We start from the raw sequence: 16,441 nt of genomic DNA on the forward strand, positions 1-16,441 counted from the left end.
GTGCGTGCACACTGTGTGTGTCTGTGCGTGCACACAGTATCAGTGAGTGTGTGCGTACGCACACTGTTTTGTGATAGGGAGCATGTGAGACAGTCAGAAAATATGTTTGAAATATAACCTGTTTATTTTTTTTATTAATTTATTAAAAAGTGTCTAATCTAAATCTCTACATGGAAAATACACCGACAAAAAAGTTAAATGAAGAAGTATAAATATTTATTCAACAAGACAGTTAACATAACTATTTTTTAAACTGTATTTCAAACTGTAAAACTTTTTTTTGGGAAATAAATGTCTACTTATTCGCCTCAAAAGCCTCCACCGCGTCAAAAACAAGTTCTTGAATATTTTGACGCAGACGAAGCTTTGTCAATTTGTCCAAGGGCAGAATATAAGGAACCAGACTTTTAAAAAACTCCAGTTCTTCGTTGCTCGTCATCATCGCTTGCATTAAGCCGAATTTGTTTTCTTCGACTTGGAGCATCTTCCGCTTCAAGTCTGTGCTGGGACGCTGCAGGTTCCAGCGTGGAAACAGAAGCAACAGGCTCCGAGCTCGGGTCATCGTCAACGAACGACAACTCCACAAAGGTCTCTTCCTGGCTTTCGGGATCTTCCACATTCGAAGACGTTTTGGCTGGCGGCATCTGTTCTTTGAGAAAGTTCATCAGCTCAAAATATGGCCACGTGGAAGGTCCTTCCCCGATGCTTGGTCCAGGGTCCCCTGAACGCGGTGGGCTGCACTTTTTCAGCTCCCGCCGGTAGCCGTCCCGAAGGTTCTTCCACTTGGCTTTCGCAATTATTGCTAGGAATAAAAAATAACATAAAAAAATTAATTTTACTAGAAAATAAAATTGTAACAACGTGCATTTTTAATACTATGGATACTAGCGATTTATGACACGTATACAGGCGTATGGGTATGCTTTTGGAGGGAAAGGCAAGTACACATTTATACGCATAAAAGGGGTGAAAAATACTTCCATGATGTGTTCAGTAGCTGCGCTATCTCTTTCCAGAGCTTATCGTGGACAATTCTGTCGTGATAAGTTCTGGAACGTTGGTTCCACAATGGATCTCTGAGGGAGACCTCATTGATTAAATCCTCAATAAGTGCAGGATCCATCACAAAAAAAAAGTCACAGCACACAAGTCAGCACACAATTCACAGCACACAAGCACACAATTCACAGCACACAAGTCAGCACACAATTCACAGCACACAAGCACACAGTTCACAGCACACAAGCACACAATTCACAGCACACAAGCACACAGTTCACAGCACACAAGCACACAATTCACAGCACACAAGCACACAAGTCTCAGCACACAAGACACAGCAGAAATCAAGGCAAAAAGCACACAGAAAAAGAATAAAACACATTTAACTTACATGTTGCCATTTCTCTGCTTCACTTACCTGTGATTGGTTGCTGGCCGCCCACGTGACATCCTCAGCGCCGTCTGGAACAGAAGTTCCATCGGCTGAAAATCCTGTCTCCTCGGCTCGCCTGCGGACGCTCGCGTGAGCCCCTTCTAAAGACAACCACATGGAGGATGCAGGGGCTCAGCGCTGAGCGTCAGCCCTCCTTCTATGGACTCGGCTTTAGTTACACACCCGCAGTATCGCTGCTTGTTAGTTACACACCCGCAGTATCGCTGCTTGTTAGTTACACACCCGCAGTGTCCCTGCTTGTTAGTTACACACCCGCAGTGTCGCTGCTTGTTAGTTACACACCCGCAGTATCGCTGCTTGTTAGTTACACACCCGCAGGAACGCTGCTTGTTAGTCACACACCCGCAGTGTCCCTGCTTGTTAGTTACACACCCGCAGTGTCGCTGCTTGTTAGTTACACACCCGCAGTGTCGCTGCTTGTTAGTTACACACCCGCAGTATCGCTGCTTGTTAGTTACACACCCGCAGTATCGCTGCTTGTTAGTTACGCACCCGCAGTAACGCTGCTTGTTAGTTACACACCCGCAGTGTCGCTGCTTGTTAGTTACGCACCCGCAGTGTCGCTGCTTGTTAGTTACACACCCGCAGTGTCGCTGCTTGTTAGTTACGCACCCGCAGTGTCGCTGCTTGTTAGTTACACACCCGCAGTGTCGCTGCTTGTTAGTTACACACCCGCAGTAACGCTGCTTCTTAGTCATACACCCGCAGTATCGCTGCTTGTCAGTTACACACCCGCAGTATCGCTGCTTGTCAGTTACACACCCGCAGTAACGCTGCTTGTCAGTTACACACCCGCAGTAACGCTGCTTGTCAGTTACACACCCGCAGTAACGCTGCTTGTCAGTTACACACCCGCAGTATCGCTGCTTGTCAGTTACACACCCGCAGAATCGCTGCTTGTTAGTTACGCATCCGCAGTAACGCTGCTTGTTAGTCACACACCCGCAGTAACGCTGCTTGTTAGTTACTCACCCGCAGTAACGCTGCTTGTTAGTTACACACCCGCAGTATCGCTGCTTGTCAGTTACACACCCGCAGTAACGCTGCTTGTTAGTTACACACCCGCAGAACGCTGCTTGTTAGTCACACACCCGCAGTAACGCTGCTTGTTAGTCACACACCCGCAGTAACGCTGCTTGTTAGTTACACACCCGCAGTAACGCTGCTTGTTAGTTACGCAACCGCAGTAACGCTGCTTGTTAGTTACGCACCCGCAGTGTCGCTGCTTGTCAGTTACACACCCGCAGGAACGCTGCTTGTCAGTTACACACCCGCAGGAACGCTGCTTGTCAGTTACACACCCGCAGTATCGCTGCTTGTCAGTTACACACCCGCAGTATCGCTGCTTGTCAGTTACACACCCGCAGTATCGCTGCTTGTCAGTTACACACCCGCAGTAACGCTGCTTGTCAGTTACACACCCGCAGTAACGCTGCTTGTCAGTTACACACCCGCAGTAATGCTGCTTATCAGTTACACACCCGCAGTAACGCTGCTTGTCAGTTACACACCCGCAGAATCGCTGCTTGTCAGTTACGCACCCGCAGAATCGCTGCTTGTTAGTCACGCACCCGCAGTAACGCTGCTTGTTAGTCACGCTGCTTGTTAGTCACGCACCCGCAGTAACGCTGCTTGTTAGTTACACACCCGCAGTAACGCTGCTTGTTAGTCACACACCCGCAGTAACGCTGCTTGTTAGTCACACACCCGCAGTAACGCTGCTTGTTAGTCACGCTGCTTGTTAGTCACGCACCCGCAGTAACGCTGCTTGTTAGTTACTCACCCGCAGTAACGCTGCTTGTTAGTCACACACCCGCAGTAACGCTGCTTGTTAGTCACACACCCGCAGTAACGCTGCTTGTTAGTCACACACCCGCAGTAACGCTGCTTGTCAGTCACACACCCGCAGTAACGCTGCTTGTCAGTTACACACCCGCAGTAACGCTGCTTGTTAGTCACACACCCGCAGTAACGCTGCTTGTTAGTCACACACCCGCAGTAACGCTGCTTGTTAGTCACACACCCGCAGTAACGCTGCTTGTCAGTCACACACCCGCAGTAACGCTGCTTGTTAGTCACACACCCGCAGTAACGCTGCTTGTTAGTCACACACCCGCAGTAACGCTGCTTGTTAGTCACACACCCGCAGTAACGCTGCTTGTTAGTCACACACCCGCAGTAATGCTGCTTGTTAGTCACACACCCGCAGTAACGCTGCTTGTTAGTCACACACCCGCAGTAACGCTGCTTGTTAGTCACACACCCGCAGTGTCGCTGCTTGTTCGTTACGCACCCGCAGTAACGCTGCTTGTTAGTCACACACCCGCAGTGTCGCTGCTTGTTCGTTACACACCCGCAGTAACACTGCTTGTTAGTTACGCACCCGCAGTGTCGCTGCTTGTTAGTTACACACCTGCAGTATCGCTGCTTGTTAGTTACGCACCCGCAGTAACGCTGCTTGTCAGTTACACACCCGCAGTAACGCTGCTTGTCAGTTACACACCCGCAGTAACGCTGCTTGTCAGTTACACACCCGCAGTAACGCTGCTTGTTAGTTACACACCCGCAGTAACGCTGCTTGTTAGTTACACACCCGCAGTAACACTGCTTGTTAGTTACGCACCCGCAGTGTCGCTGCTTGTTAGTTACACACCCGCAGTATCGCTGCTTGTTAGTTACGCACCCGCAGTAACGCTGCTTGTTAGTTACACACCCGCAGTATCGCTGCTTGTTAGTTACACACCCGCAGTATCGCTGCTTGTTAGTTACACGCCCGCAGTGTCGCTGCTTGTTAGTTACGCGCCCGCAGTGTCGCTGCTTGTTAGTTACACGCCCGCAGTGTCGCAGCTTGTTAGTTACACACCCGCAGTGTCGCTGCTTGTTAGTTACACACCCGCAGTGTCGCTGCTTGTTAGTTACACACCCGCAGTGTCGCAGCTTGTTAGTTACACAAAAACAAACAAAAATGGGGGAGCACAGGTTGAGGAACTAAACAAATATATCGATACTAAAGTGGTTAATAACTGTGATGTGAAATACAGTGTAAAAATAACATAAACACTTACACGGCCTTGTGTAAATGCTTTCACATCAAGGTATCTTTACTTTTGCTGTTGTATCTTCTGTGTTTCTTCCGCTTGTACTTTACTTCTCCGCTGGTCTGAAGTGGAACTTTTCTGGTCTTCTCTGTAGGGATAGCTTGTAATGTCGTCCTCGGAGTGAAATGAGATAAAAACAAACACGTCAGGGATAAAGCAGAATATACTTATGAAGTACACGGTTGTATATAAATCAAAAAGTGCAGAGATATACTGCGTGCACTCACACGGGCAAGCGTGAGTGGTCTCTGGGGGGGAGGTATCTTTGATTACACCCGCAGTAACGCTGCTTGTTAGTTACACACCCGCAGTGTCGCTGCTTGTTGGTTACACACCCGCAGTAACGCTGCTTGTTAGTTACGCACCCGCAGTAACGCTGCTTGTTAGTTACGCACCCGCAGTAACGCTGCTTGTTAGTTACGCACCCGCAGAATGCTGCTTGTTAGTTACACACCCGCAGTAACGCTGCTTGTTAGTTACGCACCCGCAATAACGCTGCTTGTTAGTTACGCACCCGCAATAACGCTGCTTGTTAGTTACGCACCCACAGTAACGCTGCTTGTTAGTTACGCGCCCGCAGTATCGCTGCTTGTTAGTTACACGCCCGCAGTATCGCTTCTTGTTAGTTACACGCCCGCAGTAACGCTGCTTGTCAGTTACACACCCGCAGTAACGCTGCTTGTTAGTTACGCACCCGCAGTGTCGCTGCTTGTTAGTTACACACCCCCAGTGTCGCTGCTTGTAACTTACACGCCCGCAGTAACGCTGCTTGTTAGTTACCCACCCGCAGTGTCGCTGCTTGTTAGTTACACACCCGCAGTATCGCTGCTTGTTAGTTACACACCCGCAGTAACGCTGCTTGTTAGTTACGCACCCGCAGTAACGCTGCTTGTTAGTTACGCACCCGCAATAATGCTGCTTGTTAGTTACGCACCCACAGTAACGCTGCTTGTTAGTTACGCGCCCGCAGTATCGCTTCTTGTTAGTTACACGCCCGCAGTAACGCTGCTTGTCAGTTACACACCCGCAGTAACGCTGCTTGTTAGTTACACACCCGCAGTAACGCTGCTTGTTAGTTACGCACCCGCAGTGTCGCTGCTTATCAGTTACACACCCGCAGTATCGCTGCTTGTTAGTTACGCACCCGCAGTATCGCTGCTTGTTAGTTACACACCCGCAGTAACGCTGCTTGTCAGTTACGCACCCGCAGAAACGCTGCTTCTTAGTTACGCACCCGCAGTAACGCTGCTTGTTAGTTACACACCCGCAGTAACGCTGCTTGTTAGTTACACACCCGCAGTAACGCTGCTTGTCAGTTACACAACCGCAGTATCGCTGCTTGTCAGTTACACACCCGCAGGAACGCTGCTTGTTAGTCACACACCCGCAGTGTCGCTGCTTGTTAGTTACTCACCCGCAGTAACGCTGCTTGTTAGTCACACACCCGCAGTGTCGCTGCTTGTTAGTTACGCACCCGCAGTGTCGCTGCTTGTTAGTTACACACCCGCAGTAACGCTGCTTGTTAGTTACACACCCGCAGTAACGCTGCTTGTTAGTTACACACCCGCAGTAACGCTGCTTGTTAGTTACACACCCGCAGTATCGCTGGTTTTTAGTTACACACCCGCAGTATCGCTACTTGTTAGTTACGCACCCGCAGTGTCGCTGCTTGTTAGTTACACACCCGCAGTGTCGCTGCTTGTTAGTTACACACCCGCAGTATCGCTGCTTGTCAGTTACACACCCGCAGTGTCGCTGCTTGTCAGTTACACACCCGCAGTGTCGCTGCTTGTCAGTTACACACCCGCAGTGTCGCTGCTTGTTAGTTACGCACCCGCAGTAACGCTGCTTGTTAGTTACGCACCCGCAGAAACGCTGCTTCTTAGTTACGCACCCGCAGTGTCGCTGCTTCTTAGTTACGCACCCGCAGTATCGCTGCTTGTTAGTTACACACCCGCAGTAACGCTGCTTGTTAGTTACACACCCGCAGTAACGCTGCTTGTTAGTTACACACCCGCAGTAACGCTGCTTGTTAGTTACACACCCGCAGTAACGCTGCTTGTTAGTTACACACCCGCAGTATCGCTGCTTGTTAGTTACAGACCCGCAGTAACGCTGCTTGTTAGTTACACACTCGCAGTATCGCTGCTTGTTAGTTACGCACCCGCAGAAACGCTGCTTGTTAGTTACACACCCGCACGATCGTTGCTTGTTAGTTACACGCCCGCAGTATCGCTGCTTGTTAGTTACACGCCCGCAGTGTCGCTGCTTGTTAGTTACACGCCCGCAGTGTCGCTGCTTGTTAGTTACACGCCCGCAGTGTCGCTGCTTGTTAGTTACACACCCGCAGTGTCGCTGCTTGTTAGTTACACACCCGCAGTAATGCTGCTTGTTAGTTACACACCCGCAGTATTGCTGCAGTATCGCTGCTTGTTAGTTACACACCCGCAGTATCGCTGCTTGTTAGTTACACACCCGCAGTATCGCTGCTTGTTAGTTACAAACCCGCAGTATCGCTGCTTGTTAGTTACGCACCCACAGTAACGCTGCTTGTTAGTTACGCGCCCGCAGTAACGCTGCTGGTTAGTTACGCACCCGCAGTGTCGCTGCTTGTTAGTTACGCACCCGCAGTTACGCACCCGCAGTGTCGCTGCTTGTTAGTTACACACCCGCAGTGTCGCTGCTTGTTAGTTACACGCCCGCAGTGTCGCAGCTTGTTAGTTACACGCCCGCAGTGTCGCTGCTTGTTAGTTACACGCCCGCAGTGTCGCTGCTTGTTAGTTACACGCCCGCAGTGTCGCTGCTTGTTAGTTACACGCCCGCAGTGTCGCTGCTTGTTAGTTACACACCCGCAGTGTCGCTGCTTGTTAGTTACACACCCGCAGTAATGCTGCTTGTTAGTTACACACCCGCAGTATTGCTGCAGTATCGCTGCTTGTTAGTTACACACCCGCAGTATCGCTGCTTGTTAGTTACACACCCGCAGTATCGCTGCTTGTTAGTTACAAACCCGCAGTATCGCTGCTTGTTAGTTACGCACCCACAGTAACGCTGCTTGTTAGTTACGCGCCCGCAGTAACGCTGCTGGTTAGTTACGCACCCGCAGTGTCGCTGCTTGTTAGTTACGCACCCGCAGTTACGCACCCGCAGTGTCGCTGCTTGTTAGTTACACACCCGCAGTGTCGCTGCTTGTTAGTTACACGCCCGCAGTGTCGCAGCTTGTTAGTTACGCACCCGCAGTGTCGCAGCTTGTTAGTTACACAAAAACAAACAAAAATGGGGGAGCACAGGTTGAGGAACTAAACAAATATATCGATACTAAAGTGGTTAATAACTGTGATGTGAAATACAGTGTAAAAATAACATAAACACTTACACGGCCTTGTGTAAATGCTTTCACATCAAGGTATCTTTACTTTTGCTGTTGTATCTTCTGTGTTTCTTCCGCTTGTACTTTACTTCTCCGCTGGTCTGAAGTGGAACTTTTCTGGTCTTCTCTGTAGGGATAGCTTGTAATGTCGTCCTCGGAGTGAAATGAGATAAAAACAAACACGTCAGGGATAAAGCAGAATATACTTATGAAGTAGACGGTTGTATAAAAATCAAAAAGTGCAGAGATATACTGCGTGCACTCACACGGGCAAGCGTGAGTGGTCTCTGGGGGGGAGGTATCTTTGATTACACCCGCAGTGTCGCTGCTTGTTAGTTACACACCCGCAGTAACGCTGCTTGTTAGTTACGCACCCGCAGTGTCGCTGCTTGTTAGTTACGCACCCGCAGTGTCGCTGCTTGTTAGTTACGCACCCGCAGTGTCGCTGCTTGTTAGTTACACACCCCCAGTGTCGCTGCTTGTAACTTACACGCCCGCAGTAACGCTGCTTGTTAGTTACCCACCCGCAGTGTCGCTGCTTGTTAGTTACACACCCGCAGTATCGCTGCTTGTTAGTTACACACCCGCAGTAACGCTGCTTGTTAGTTACACACCCGCAGTAACGCTGCTTGTTAGTTACGCGCCCGCAGTATCGCTTCTTGTTAGTTACACGCCCGCAGTAACGCTGCTTGTCAGTTACACACCCGCAGTAACGCTGCTTGTTAGTTACGCACCCGCAGTGTCGCTGCTTGTCAGTTACACACCCGCAGTATCGCTGCTTGTCAGTTACGCACCCGCAGAAACGCTGCTTCTTAGTTACGCACCCGCAGTATCGCTGCTTGTTAGTTACACACCCGCAGTATCGCTGCTTGTTAGTTACACACCCGCAGTATCGCTGCTTGTTAGTTACACACCCGCAGTGTCGCTGCTTGTTAGTTACACACCCGCAGTATCGCTGCTTGTTAGTTACACACCCGCAGTGTCGCTGCTTTTTAGTTACACACCCGCAGTATCGCTGCTTGTTAGTTACGCACCCGCACTAACGCTGCTTGTTAGTTACGCACCCGCACTAACGCTGCTTGTTAGTTACGCACCCGCACTAACGCTGCTTGTTAGTTACGCACCCGCAGTGTCCCTGCTTGTTAGTTACGCACCCGCAGTGTCCCTGCTTGTTAGTTACGCACCCGCAGTATCGATGCTTGTTAGTTACGCACCCGCAGTATCGCTGCTTGTTAGTTACACACCCGCAGTGTCGCTGCTTGTTAGTTACACACCCGCAGTGTCGCTGCTTGTTAGTTACGCACCCGCAGTAACGCTGCTTGTTAGTTACGCACCCGCAGTATCGCTGCTTGTTAGTAACACACCCGCAGTAACGCTGCTTGTTAGTTACACACACGCAGTAACGCTGCTTGTTAGTTACACACCAGCAGTAACGCTGCTTGTTAGTTACACACCCGCAGTGTCGCTGCTTGTTAGTTACGCACCCGCAGTGTCGCTGCTTGTTAGTTACACACCCGCAGTATCGCTGCTTGTTAGTTACACACCCGCAGTAACGCTGCTTGTTAGTTACACACACGCAGTGTCGCTGCTTGTTAGTTACGCACCCGCAGTTACACACCCGCAGTGTCGCTGCTTGTTAGTTACACGCCCGCAGTGTCGCAGCTTGTTAGTTACACACCGCAGTGTTGCTGCTTGTTAGTTACACGCCCGCAGTGTCGCAGCCTGTTAGTTACACAAAAACAAACAAAAATGGGGGAGCACAGGTTGAGGAACTAAACAAATATATCGATACTAAAGTGGTTAATAACTGTGATGTGAAATACAGTGTAAAAATAACAAACACTTACACGGCCTTGTGTAAATGCTTTCACATCAAGGTATCTTTACTTTTGCTGTTGTATCTTCTGTGTTTCTTCCGCTTGTACTTTACTTCTCCGCTGGTCTGAAGTGGAACTTTTCTGGTCTTCTCTGTAGGGATAGCTTGTAATGTCGTCCTCGGAGTGAAATGAGATAAAAACAAACACGTCAGGGATAAAGCAGAATATACTTATGAAGTACACGGTTGTATATAAATCAAAAAGTGCAGAGATATACTGCGTGCACTCACACGGGCAAGCGTGAGTGGTCTCTGGGGGGGAGGTATCTTTGATTACACCCGCAGTAACGCTGCTTGTTAGTTACGCACCCGCAGTAACGCTGCTTGTTAGTTACACGCCCGCAGTGTCGCTGCTTGTTAGTTACACACCCGCAGTAACGCTGCTTGTTAGTTACACACCCGCAATAACGCTGCTTGTCAGTTACACACCCGCAGTATCGCTGCTTGTCAGTTACACACCCGCAGTAACGCTGCTTGTCAGTTACACACCCGCAGTAACGCTGCTTGTCAGTTACACACCCGCAGTGTCGCTGCTTGTTAGTTACACGCCCGCAGTGTCGCTGCTTGTTAGTTACACACCCGCAGTAACGCTGCTTGTTAGTTACGCACCCGCAGTAACGCTGCTTGTTAGTCACACACCCGCAGTAACGCTGCTTGTTAGTCACACACCCGCAATAACGCTGCTTGTCAGTTACACACCCGCAGTATCGCTGCTTGTCAGTTACACACCCGCAGTAACGCTGCTTGTCAGTTACACACCCGCAGTATCGCTGCTTGTTAGTTACGCACCCGCAGAATCGCTGCTTGTTAGTTACGCACCCGCAGTAACGCTGCTTGTTAGTCACACACCCGCAGTAACGCTGCTTGTTAGTTACACACCCGCAGTATCGCTGCTTGTTAGTTACACACCCGCAGTGTCGCTGCTTTTTAGTTACACACCCGCAGTATCGCTGCTTGTTAGTTACACACCCGCAGTGTCGCTGCTTGTTAGTTACACACCCGCCGTATCGCTGCTTGTTAGTTACGCACCCGCAGTGTCGCTGCTTGTTAGTTACGCACCCGCAGTAACGCTGCTTGTTAGTTACGCACCCGCAGTATCGCTGCTTGTTAGTTACACACCCGCAGTAACGCTGCTTGTTAGTTACACACACGCAGTAACGCTGCTTGTTAGTTACACACCAGCAGTAACGCTGCTTGTTAGTTACACACCCGCAGTGTCGCTGCTTGTTAGTTACGCACCCGCAGTGTCGCTGCTTGTTAGTTACACACCCGCAGTATCGCTGCTTGTTAGTTACACACCCGCAGTAACGCTGCTTGTTAGTTACACACACGCAGTGTCGCTGCTTGTTAGTTACGCACCCGCAGTTACGCACCCGCAGTGTCGCTGCTTGTTAGTTACGCGCCCGCAGTGTCGCTGCTTGTTAGTTACACGCCCGCAGTGTCGCAGCTTGTTAGTTACACACCCGCAGTGTCGCTGCTTGTTAGTTACACACCCGCAGTGTCGCAGCTTGTTAGTTACACACCCCCAGTGTCACTGCTTGTAACTTACACGCCCGCAGTAACGCTGCTTGTTAGTTACCCACCCGCAGTGTCGCTGCTTGTTAGTTACACACCCGCAGTATCGCTGCTTGTTAGTTACACACCCGCAGTAACGCTGCTTGTTAGTCACACACCCGCAGTAACGCTGCTTGTTAGTCACACACCCGCAGTAACGCTGCTTGTTAGTCACACACCCGCAGTAACGCTGCTTGTTAGTCACACACCCGCAGTAACGCTGCTTGTTAGTTACACACCCGCAGTAACGCTGCTTGTTAGTTACACACCCGCAGTAACGCTGCTTGTTAGTTACACACCCGCAGTAACGCTGCTTGTTAGTTACACACCCGCAGTAACGCTGCTTGTTAGTTACACACCCGCAGTATCGCTGGTTTTTAGTTACACACCCGCAGTATCGCTACTTGTTAGTTACGCACCCGCAGTGTCGCTGCTTGTTAGTTACACACCCGCAGTGTCGCTGCTTGTTAGTTACACACCCGCAGTATCGCTGCTTGTCAGTTACACACCCGCAGTGTCGCTGCTTGTCAGTTACACACCCGCAGTGTCGCTGCTTGTCAGTTACACACCCGCAGTGTCGCTGCTTGTTAGTTACGCACCCGCAGTAACGCTGCTTGTTAGTTACGCACCCGCAGAAACGCTGCATCTTAGTTACGCACCCGCAGTGTCGCTGCTTGTTAATTACGCACCCGCAGTATCGCTGCTTGTTAGTTACACACCCGCAGTAACGCTGCTTGTTAGTTACACACCCGCAGTAACGCTGCTTGTTAGTTACACACCCGCAGTAACGCTGCTTGTTAGTTACACACCCGCAGTAACGCTGCTTGTTAGTTACACACCCGCAGTATCGCTGCTTGTTAGTTACAGACCCGCAGAAACGCTGCTTGTTAGTTACACACCCGCAGTATCGCTGCTTGTTAGTTACACACCCGCAGTATCGCTGCTTGTTAGTTACAAACCCGCAGTATCGCTGCTTGTTAGTTACGCACCCACAGTAACGCTGCTTGTTAGTTACACGCCCGCAGTATCGCTGCTTGTTAGTTACACGCCCGCAGTGTCGCTGCTTGTTAGTTACACGCCCGCAGTGTCGCTGCTTGTTAGTTACACGCCCGCAGTGTCGCTGCTTGTTAGTTACACGCCCGCAGTGTCGCTGCTTGTTAGTTACACACCCGCAGTGTCGCTGCTTGTTAGTTACACACCCGCAGTATCGCTGCAGTATCGCTGCTTGTTAGTTACACACCCGCAGTATCGCCGCTTGTTAGTTACACACCCGCAGTATCGCTGCTTGTTAGTTACACACCCGCAGTATCGCTGCTTGTTAGTTACACACCCGCAGTATCGCTGCTTGTTAGTTACACACCCGCAGTATCGCTGCTTGTTAGTTACAAACCCGCAGTATCGCTGCTTGTTAGTTACGCACCCACAGTAACGCTGCTTGTTAGTTACGCGCCCGCAGTATCGCTGCTTGTTAGTTACACGCCCGCAGTATCGCTGCTTGTTAGTTACACACCCGCAGTAACGCTAATTGTTAGTTACACACCCCCAGTGTCGCTGCTTGTTAGTTACACACCCGCAGTGTCGCTGCTTGTTAGTTACACACCCGCAGTATCGCTGCTTGTTAGTTACACACCCGCAGTAACGCTGCTGGTTAGTTACGCACCCGCAGTGTCGCTGCTTGTTAGTTACGCACCCGCAGTTACGCACCCGCAGTGTCGCTGCTTGTTAGTTACACACCCGCAGTGTCGCTGCTTGTTAGTTACACGCCCGCAGTGTCGCAGCTTGTTAGTTACACACCCGCAGTGTCGCTGCTTGTTAGTTACACGCCCGCAGTGTCGCAGCTTGTTAGTTACACAAAAACAAACAAAAATGGGGGAGCACAGGTTGAGGAACTAAACAAATATATCGATACTAAAGTGGTTAATAACTGTGATGTGAAATACAGTGTAAAAATAACATAAACACTTACACGGCCTTGTGTAAATGCTTTCACATCAAGGTATCTTTACTTTTGCTGTTGTATCTTCTGTGTTTCTTCCGCTTGTACTTTACTTCTCCGCTGGTCTGAAGTGGAACTTTTCTGGTCTTCTCTGTAGGGATAGCTTGTAATGTCGTCCTCGGAGTGAAATGAGATAAAAACAAACACGTCAGGGATAAAGCAGAATATACTTATGAAGTAGACGGTTGTATAAAAATCAAAAAGTGCAGAGATATACTGCGTGCACTCACACGGGCAAGCGTGAGTGGTCTCTGGGGGGGAGGTATCTTTGATTACACCCGCAGTGTCGCTGCTTGTTAGTTACACACCCGCAGTGTCGCTGCTTGTTAGTTACACGCCCGCAGTGTCGCTGCTTGTTAGTTACACACCCGCAGTAACGCTGCTTGTTAGTTACGCACCCGCAGTGTCGCTGCTTGTTAGTTACGCACCCGCAGTGTCGCTGCTTGTTAGTTACGCACCCGCAGTGTCGCTGCTTGTTAGTTACACACCCCCAGTGTCGCTGCTTGTAACTTACACGCCCGCAGTAACGCTGCTTGTTAGTTACCCACCCGCAGTGTCGCTGCTTGTTAGTTACACACCCGCAGTATCGCTGCTTGTTAGTTACACACCCGCAGTAACGCTGCTTGTTAGTTACGCACCCGCAATAATGCTGCTTGTTAGTTACGCACCCACAGTAACGCTGCTTGTTAGTTACGCGCCCGCAGTATCGCTGCTTGTTAGTTACACGCCCGCAGTATCGCTTCTTGTTAGTTACACGCCCGCAGTAACGCTGCTTGTCAGTTACACACCCGCAGTAACGCTGCTTGTTAGTTACGCACCCGCAGTGTCGCTGCTTGTTAGTTACACACCCCCAGTGTCGCTGCTTGTAACTTACACGCCCGCAGTAACGCTGCTTGTTAGTTACCCACCCGCAGTGTCGCTGCTTGTTAGTTACACACCCGCAGTATCGCTGCTTGTTAGTTACACACCCGCAGTAACGCTGCTTGTTAGTTACGCACCCGCAGTAACGCTGCTTGTTAGTTACGCACCCGCAATAATGCTGCTTGTTAGTTACGCACCCACAGTAACGCTGCTTGTTAGTTACGCGCCCGCAGTATCGCTTCTTGTTAGTTACACGCCCGCAGTAACGCTGCTTGTCAGTTACACACCCGCAGTAACGCTGCTTGTTAGTTACACACCCGCAGTAACGCTGCTTGTTAGTTACGCACCCGCAGTGTCGCTGCTTATCAGTTACACACCCGCAGTATCGCTGCTTGTTAGTTACGCACCCGCAGTATCGCTGCTTGTTAGTTACACACCCGCAGTAACGCTGCTTGTCAGTTACGCACCCGCAGAAACGCTGCTTCTTAGTTACGCACCCGCAGTAACGCTGCTTGTTAGTTACACACCCGCAGTAACGCTGCTTGTTAGTTACACACCCGCAGTATCGCTGCTTGTTAGTTACACACCCGCAGTGTCGCTGCTTGTTAGTTACACACCCGCCGTATCGCTGCTTGTTAGTTACGCACCCGCAGTGTCGCTGCTTGTTAGTTACGCACCCGCAGTAACGCTGCTTGTTAGTTACGCACCCGCAGTATCGCTGCTTGTTAGTTACACACCCGCAGTATCGCTGCTTGTTAGTTACACACCCGCAGTATCGCTGCTTGTTAGTTACACACCCGCAGTGTCGCTGCTTGTTAGTTACACACCCGCAGTGTCGCTGCTTGTTAGTTACACACCCGCAGTATCGCTGCTTGTTAGTTACACACCCGCAGTATCGCTGCTTGTTAGTTACACACCCGCAGTATCGCTGCTTGTTAGTTACAAACCCGCAGTATCGCTGCTTGTTAGTTACGCACCCACAGTAACGCTGCTTGTTAGTTACGCGCCCGCAGTATCGCTGCTTGTTAGTTACACGCCCGCAGTATCGCTGCTTGTTAGTTACACACCCGCAGTAACGCTAATTGTTAGTTACACACCCCCAGTGTCGCTGCTTGTTAGTTACACACCCGCAGTGTCGCTGCTTGTTAGTTACACACCCGCAGTATCGCTGCTTGTTAGTTACACACCCGCAGTAACGCTGCTTGTTAGTTACACACCAGCAGTAACGCTGCTGGTTAGTTACGCACCCGCAGTGTCGCTGCTTGTTAGTTACGCACCCGCAGTTACGCACCCGCAGTGTCGCTGCTTGTTAGTTACACACCCGCAGTGTCGCTGCTTGTTAGTTACACGCCCGCAGTGTCGCAGCTTGTTAGTTACACACCCGCAGTGTCGCTGCTTGTTAGTTACACGCCCGCAGTGTCGCAGCTTGTTAGTTACACAAAAACAAACAAAAATGGGGGAGCACAGGTTGAGGAACTAAACAAATATATCGATACTAAAGTGGTTAATAACTGTGATGTGAAATACAGTGTAAAAATAACATAAACACTTACACGGCCTTGTGTAAATGCTTTCACATCAAGGTATCTTTACTTTTGCTGTTGTATCTTCTGTGTTTCTTCCGCTTGTACTTTACTTCTCCGCTGGTCTGAAGTGGAACTTTTCTGGTCTTCTCTGTAGGGATAGCTTGTAATGTCGTCCTCGGAGTGAAATGAGATAAAAACAAACACGTCAGGGATAAAGCAGAATATACTTATGAAGTAGACGGTTGTATAAAAATCAAAAAGTGCAGAGATATACTGCGTGCACTCACACGGGCAAGCGTGAGTGGTCTCTGGGGGGGAGGTATCTTTGATTACACCCGCAGTGTCGCTGCTTGTTAGTTACACACCCGCAGTGTCGCTGCTTGTTAGTTACACGCCCGCAGTGTCGCTGCTTGTTAGTTACACACCCGCAGTAACGCTGCTTGTTAGTTACGCACCCGCAGTGTCGCTGCTTGTTAGTTACGCACCCGCAGTGTCGCTGCTTGTTAGTTACGCACCCGCAGTGTCGCTGCTTGTTAGTTACACACCCCCAGTGTCGCTGCTTGTAACTTACACGCCCGCAGTAACGCTGCTTGTTAGTTACCCACCCGCAGTGTCGCTGCTTGTTAGTTACACACCCGCAGTATCGCTGCTTGTTAGTTACACACCCGCAGTAACGCTGCTTGTTAGTTACGCACCCGCAATAA

At 50.2% G+C, this 16,441-nt stretch overlaps 1 protein-coding gene across 1 annotated transcript in view; it reads right to left on the minus strand.

Moving 5' to 3' along the window:
• Window positions 1-263: 263 nt before the first annotated feature.
• Window positions 264-16,441, minus strand: part of LOC142483909 (uncharacterized) — a 41,414-nt gene continuing 25,236 nt past the window's right edge. Inside the window, exons 2-4 of the mRNA XM_075583830.1 lie at window positions 4,522-5,963; window positions 1,421-1,536; window positions 264-802 (exon numbers count right to left, since the gene is read on the minus strand). Of these exons, the coding sequence (XP_075439945.1) occupies window positions 4,972-5,963 (992 nt within the window). The 3' untranslated portion in view covers window positions 264-802; window positions 1,421-1,536; window positions 4,522-4,971. The remainder of the gene's footprint in view (window positions 803-1,420; window positions 1,537-4,521; window positions 5,964-16,441) is intronic.

This window comes from Ascaphus truei, unplaced genomic scaffold (genome assembly GCF_040206685.1).
Source record: "Ascaphus truei isolate aAscTru1 unplaced genomic scaffold, aAscTru1.hap1 HAP1_SCAFFOLD_391, whole genome shotgun sequence".
In the NCBI taxonomy this organism is placed as follows: Eukaryota; Metazoa; Chordata; class Amphibia; order Anura; family Ascaphidae; genus Ascaphus; species Ascaphus truei.